The sequence below is a fragment of the Mangifera indica genome, chromosome 3 (assembly GCF_011075055.1).
Source record: "Mangifera indica cultivar Alphonso chromosome 3, CATAS_Mindica_2.1, whole genome shotgun sequence".
Taxonomy (NCBI): domain Eukaryota; kingdom Viridiplantae; phylum Streptophyta; class Magnoliopsida; order Sapindales; family Anacardiaceae; genus Mangifera; species Mangifera indica.
In genome coordinates this window covers 13,846,946-13,853,793 of record NC_058139.1, presented here as the reverse complement: position 1 = coordinate 13,853,793, position 6,848 = coordinate 13,846,946, and the positions used below count along the sequence as shown (strand labels likewise).

General features: G+C 30.1%; 1 protein-coding gene across 1 annotated transcript; it reads right to left on the bottom strand.

The window, feature by feature from the left end:
• Window positions 1-3,116: 3,116 nt before the first annotated feature.
• Window positions 3,117-5,252, bottom strand: LOC123211571. The gene is made up of 3 exons (XM_044630376.1): window positions 5,189-5,252; window positions 3,596-3,784; window positions 3,117-3,337 (listed from the first exon to the last, which is right to left on the bottom strand). The coding sequence occupies exons 1-3, from the start codon at window positions 5,250-5,252 to the stop codon at window positions 3,117-3,119; spliced, it is 474 nt and encodes a 157-aa protein (XP_044486311.1).
• Between the last annotated feature and the right edge of the window lie 1,596 nt (window positions 5,253-6,848).

Genomic DNA, 6,848 nt, shown 5'->3' with positions numbered 1-6,848 from the left:
AATGACTCTAAGGGCATAACTGATAGATTTGAAGTCAGATTAGTTGTTGAAGGTTAAGAGAAGGTATAGACTTCAAAAAGACTTTTTTCCCATGTGTTGACTAAATATTCATTCAAAATCATTATGACTTTGATGGATCATTTTGATTTAGAGCTTCATTAAAACAGATGTGAAAATAACTTTTTTGAGTGGAAACCTTTCTAAAGAAGTCTATATGAGGCAACCAGAAGGTTTTGAAGTTGAAAAGAATAAGGGCATATGGTATGTAGACTAAAAAAATCCACATATGGATTGAAATATGTATCTCGACAATGATATTTGAAGTTTGATAAGGTAATAACTTTATATGGGTTTTTTGAAAACAAATTTGATCAATTTATATATATCAAGATCAGTGGGAGGAGAATCATTTTTCTGGTTCTTTATGTTGATGATTTTTTCTCTAAGGCTTTTGATATGAAAGACCTTGGAGAAGTATCTTTTATCTTAGGTATTGAGATTCACCGTGATAAGGATCGTAGGTTACTAGGATTGTCACAAAAGGCTTACATTAAATGAGTGCTTCAAAGGTTTAATATGCACAATTGTAAGGGTGATAAGGTACCTATGGAGAAAGGAGATAAACTTGGTATTAAGCAATGTTCACATAATGAAGTAGAAAGGGCATATATATTTCATGCTCCTTATGCTAATGCAATTGGGAGCTTGATGTATGCTTAAGTTTGTACTAGGTCAGACATTGCATTCATTATGAATGTGCTTAGTCGTTATCTTTCTAATCTAGGTTCTAATCACTGGATTGCAACCAAGAAAGTTATGAGATATTTACAGAGGATAAAAGATTTCAAACTAGTATACAAAAGGGTTAGGAATCTTGAAGTAATAGAGTATTTTAATTTAGATTTTGGTGGTTATGTAGATGATAACAATTCTACTTTTGGATTCATTTTCATGCTTGCCAGTGGGGTCATATCATATAAAAGTACAAAACAGACTTTGATAATATCTTCAATCATGTATGTAGCATTTGTTGCTCATTATGGTACAGTCATACAAGTACTGAGGTTGAAGAATTTTATTGATGTGTTTTAGGTAATTTCATCTCGAGGTCTGTAATGATTCACTATGATAATAATGTAGCTATATTTTTTTTTTTAGAATAATAAAATTAACGATAAATCAAGACATATGAGAATAAAATATTTGATAGTCAGAAACTTAGTAAATAAAGGTGACATTATTATGAAATACATTAGTACCAACTCTATATTGGATGATCCTCTAACCAAATGATTGAAACCCATTGTTTTTAAACAACATGAAGAGAATATAGGTGTCCTATAATCTTTTGATATTTTAGGTTAGTAAGATGAGTCATTAATATATTTCTTGTTACCTTGATAAGGTTTATTGTGATTAAGCATTCATATTTATTTCTTGTATAATGTTCATTCATTGATATTATATATATGCGCAGGGGTGGAACCAGGATTTTTGCTAAAACAGGGCTTCCATAACTCCATCGCTGTTTACTAATCAGCATATATGTTACCTAATAGTAACACTCAATCAAATATTAAATTTGTACAAAAAATCAAACTTAACAATTGCAAGTTATAACACCACCAAACTTATATGATAAATACAAACTTATATATAAATCAACATATAAACTCACAAAAATATATATAAACTTTATGTTTATCAAACTTGACAATTTGTTGTCAACAAAACATCACATAATCAATTCCACTACATCAAAGCAAAGTCTTAACCACATAATTGAAATAAAACACACAAAGTCAACAATACAAGCATTATAAATTCAAGATATACTTGCCTATAACACAATTTTCCGTTTAGTTAACGCTTGAAAGTGTTCAATAATATCTTCATTGTCAATTGTAGCAAAAACTTTCCTTTTAATGTAAACCACCAAGCATTCATTCATCCAATCATCACCCATTCGATTTTGTAAACTAGTCTTTACAAGATTCATGACATGAAACACTCTTTCAACTGTTGCAGTAGCCACATGCAAAACTAATGTTAACAAGCAAAAAAACTTTATCGTATGCAAATCCTTCTTTAACTCAACCATTTTTTTAACAAGACCGATAATCCCTTCAATATCATTGAAATTGGCATAGGTTCTAGCATCCTCATAATGGTTTTCAAGTTGATAATTAAACAACCAATTATCATGTTTAGGAAAATCAGAAGGATTTGCAAATTTATCTAATCTATTTTTGTTCAATGCAAGAAAAGAGTTTCTTGGATCAAGAGATGTTATACACTTTAGTAACCTCACATTTACTTCATCAAAATGATTATTGAGTTTTTCTTAGATGTTATCTAACATTGTATACATCTATTTAACCTTAAAATGATGTTTATTCGTAATCGATGCAATCTTTCGTTTTGTCCTTCTGAAATTATCTTCCATGTTCTCAAAAAATAGTATGTCATTATGTTTACACATATCCGAAGCTTCTTTCAGCAAGATTTCTAAGCAAGTTTCTTCATTTCTCATTTTATACAATTGACTCTTCGAATTTTCTACAAATTGCATGGCATTAAGAAGATTTTGATATTTTCTTTGCAAGGTTGTGATAGTTCTTTTGTGATTCCCAATACCTTTTTCATTAAAAACAACCAAAAAATGAACCCAAAATTCTCCATGATCTGTAAAAAAATTCCTTGCTTAACTTTTGCTTTGCGAATCATCTCTTTCAATTTCAATCACTCTAAGCACATCAACAACATAGGAAAATAAATTTGTTACACTATAAATCGTACCTAGATGTGTAGTCATTTAATAGTGCATTCTTGATTCAAACCTTGTCCTGTTTGGAAATCACCATTAGAAATCAAAGATATCATATATTCATATTGTTTTTCATGTAAAAGATCTCTATATTTGCAAAATGCCCATACAATATTTGATAACATAGAGAGATTAAAAAAATTCCTTTAATGTCGAATGATTGCTTAAAACTTTGACTTGTGGAAGTTAAAGTTTATGAGAGAAATAATGAATGTAGAAAGCCGATTTATTTTATTTCATTATCAAAGTTTTCAAGTCATTGAACTCACCCCTTGTATTGCTTGCTCCATCATAACCTTGCCCTCGTAAACTTATCAAACTCAATCCACGTTTTACAAAAAAAGGCATATATAACAGAAGTATTCTTAACATGCATAATCCCTATAAAATGTTCAATGATACCACCTGTTTTGTCCAAATAATGAAAAACAACAGCCATTTTTTCTTTCACTGTCATATCATGAGATTCATTCACTAGTAAAGAAAATGGTTGTTTATCTCTCACAATATCTGAAATGATTGCTTTGGTCATTAAATAAGCACAAGCACTAGTTATTTCCTTCTAAATTTTTGGTGAAGTCATTTTATGATTTTGTTAGAGTATTTATAAGCAGAACTTTTTCTTTATGTTGTCATTATCAATGGATAAAAACTTCAATTGATCAAGAAAGTTGCCTTGATTATCATAATCAATAGACTCATCATGATCTCAAAATGTCAACCCTTAATGTAAAATTAATGTAATGCAATCAATTGAAACATTCAAACGAACGTGATAGTTTGATATGACTTTTTTTGACACATAAGCAAGATTTACATCAATATGTTGCTTTTGGTTCATCAAAGCAACATATTTGGAATCACTTTTGTTATGACTGCTTGAATGTTCTCCAACATATTTTTTCACTTTTCTCTTACTCACAAAAGTTTCACCATCTACTCTCTTATTATAATCGACTACTTTAGTTGAAAAGATGTGTAACACCCCCTCTAAAAGTATTACCCTCTAAAGGAAAGCATCACCAAATTGTTTGTTCCAAGCATTTCATTTATTATAAAACAATAACAACAATGTGAAATCATTAAAATTACCAAAATGCCCTTATTAAGATAGTCTGGAAACGTAACAAAAGATGTTTAATGTCTAGTTGAAAATCACAAAAAATATATAATCTAAAAATATCAAATAAAGTCCAATTAAAAACAAATGAAATTCTAAGATATGATGAACTGATAGAAATGCCCTTTAACTCTACGCCCTCTAACTATCACTTGTCTCACAACCATCACGATCACTTATACCTAAACATACAAAAGCAAAACAATGAGTGATAAGAACACTCAGTAAGTAGGAAACTTAATTAGTACTTTTACTGAATTCTCCAAAATGCCTTTAATCTCAACCCTAAACTCAGTCATTCAGAGTTGACATTAAACTCCTTGTTAGATGATGACGGGTCATGAATATTGTTCTTTGTGTACAATCTATACTATAAGGACTAACTAGGTTGTATGTCATAATTCTTAAGTCAAACTATATCTTATTTAGTCATTAAAGAACTATTCCCTCGGATTCCTATTTGGCGTGGCTTTACTAACTTCAATGGAATCATTTGATTCCAAAAACTGTATTGTAGTTATATATTAGGTTGATTGATCTGGATCGAATACAAGGATTTGATACATTGGTCAAATAAGTTATCTCTTGCTTTCCAACAATAATTGAATAGTAATTGGGTTCTACTATGAGTAAGTAGCTTATTGTAGGTTCAGTGTCCTACTACAGACTTCCCCTACTATGGGCGATGTCGGGAATAGGTACTCACAGTGCCCCTTCATAAAGACTCTAGAATATCTAGCATATGTGCATCTCAAGCCTTAACTAACTTTGGCTTGCTTGCATTTCCACCTAAATTATATCTCATGCCATTTTATAAATTAACTTCTAAGCACATGAGGTACTGTTGTGTACCCAAAATATCTAACTTATCTCTTTGGACAACCTTTCTCTCTAGGTTATCGATGCCCTTGCTCGTTGGAAGACTACCAAAAACATGTCGAAAGAGCAAATTTACTAACCCTAATCTCATCTCATGGATTCTCAAAATATCCTCCAAAAAATGCAATGACGTGCCCTTTATAAATTGATTATTTACTCCAGAAATATAACCATGTATCGAGACACATAGGCGTGTGTCACTTAAATTTTAAATTTCACTCGAAATAAACTTACTCGGCTGACATGGCAACGACACACGACCTTGGCCTCCCCACACACAACCGTATGCCACCCAGAATGTATTCTTTGATTTTAAATCATACCAACTCATGTAAGAAGATTGTCTTACCTTTAAGACATACCTGTGGGTGTTACAAGATAGCAATTCAAACAAAGTATTGCATCTTTTGCCACACTATGTTCCATCCAACTAGGACCTTCTTTGTACCACTCTGATACAAACCAATGTTTTTTATCTGCAAAAAAAAAGTGAAAGGAAAGTCATTATCTTTAATTTGGCAAGGACCTTTCAATAAGTATGTTCTTTGAACATCTTTTTTTTGCTTCTTAGTATAACAAAGCTCGTTAATTGGTATCCTCAACCTGGATCTACTTGAAGCTCATCTAAATTGAATACCCTATTTGAAGGTTAAGTTACTTTTACTTCTTGTTGTTGTGGGAATTCTACTTAGTCAAGCTCATCTATTTATTGTGGAGTTTCTTCTTCTAATTGGATTTGATTAACCTCCACACCAATAGTAGTTTTTTCATCAACAATTTTATAGAGTAAAGTTTTCTTTAACCTTTTGAAATAATTAGATATCATATATGTACAAATAAAAAAACAAACTCAAGTATTATCTTAGGTGTATTATTTTTCACTTAAGTATAATTAAAAAGTTTAATTGTTGTAAATAAATAAATAATTATTCTACTACAGCACAACTATAGATTACACTGAATATAAACTTATCCTTGTACTTTAATCCTTCATTTGCTCTATCTAGTGACATTTAATAGACTATAAACAAAAGGTAAAAGCTTATAACTATATACTGTTTAGGCTATTACATTAAATTTTTAATTTTGTAATGTTATATCAACACACACCCGAACAATCTGTAAATTATGGTGAATACACTAAATTGCACATACAAATAACTACAACTAAAATTGCACAATTATTATAAACGATTTAGAGAAACATTGAACATGTTATTAAACAATAAACATCAAGTCAAAAAGAAGTCTACGAAAAAATTAATAAATGTGTGAGCAAATGCAAATGCAAATGTGTAAAAGTCAGATAACTACAAAAGATTCCAAAATTGGCATATTTTGTCAATAAACTGCAGATGACTACAAAAAATTTCAAAGTAATAATGATTTCAACCAACATGACAATAATATGATTCCAAAATTTTCTTTTTTTTTGGTCTAAATTCCCTATAAATGCACAAACAACATACTGTTTTCTTTAAAAAAAAATTCCAACCACAATTTCATGCAAAGCAAACAGCATAAACAACTTGTTTGACAAGTTTTGCATATAATATTGCAAGTATTGAATAGAAACAACATATGGTTAATAGGTTAAACATACAATGACTCATTGAAAAGAATAAAAATGCTCCAAACAAATAAAATGATTCCAAATTTGGCTAAAACTAGATGCAATGAGCATTAGGTAGTAACTTGCTATAGAAAAATGAAAATTTTACCTGTAACTCTAAAAGCTAGAACTTGATTCAATGAGCAGCGACTTATGGGTTTTGAAAATTCTTTAGAATCGTAAGTTAGAAGAATGGGAAGAATAGGAAGAATGGCATGTGATGAATTGTTAGGGATTTGTAGATTAAGTTCTTGGGCTTTAAATTTTTGGGCTTGTTTATACTTAAAAAAAGAAACTTAATATTAAGGGTAGGTCTAATGAAACACGAAAGGTGGTCTTCATTAAACCTTTTAAAACAATTTTGCCCTTATATATACTCATATATTTGTACATACTATCTTATATAAAAT

What these genes read in the sequence shown, in the direction of transcription:
- LOC123211571 (XM_044630376.1), bottom strand. Translation starts at nt 5,252, where the DNA reads ATGGAACATAGTGTGGCAAAAGATGCAATACTTTGTTTGAATTGCTAT. An exon ending in CTATCTTGTAACACCCACAG is followed by an intron (nt 3,785 to 5,188) that starts GTATGTCTTAAA and finishes CAACTAAAGTAG; the next exon opens with TCGATTATAATAAGAGAGTA. An exon ending in CATATCAAACTATCACGTTC is followed by an intron (nt 3,338 to 3,595) that starts GTTTGAATGTTT and finishes CAATCATTTCAG; the next exon opens with ATATTGTGAGAGATAAACAA.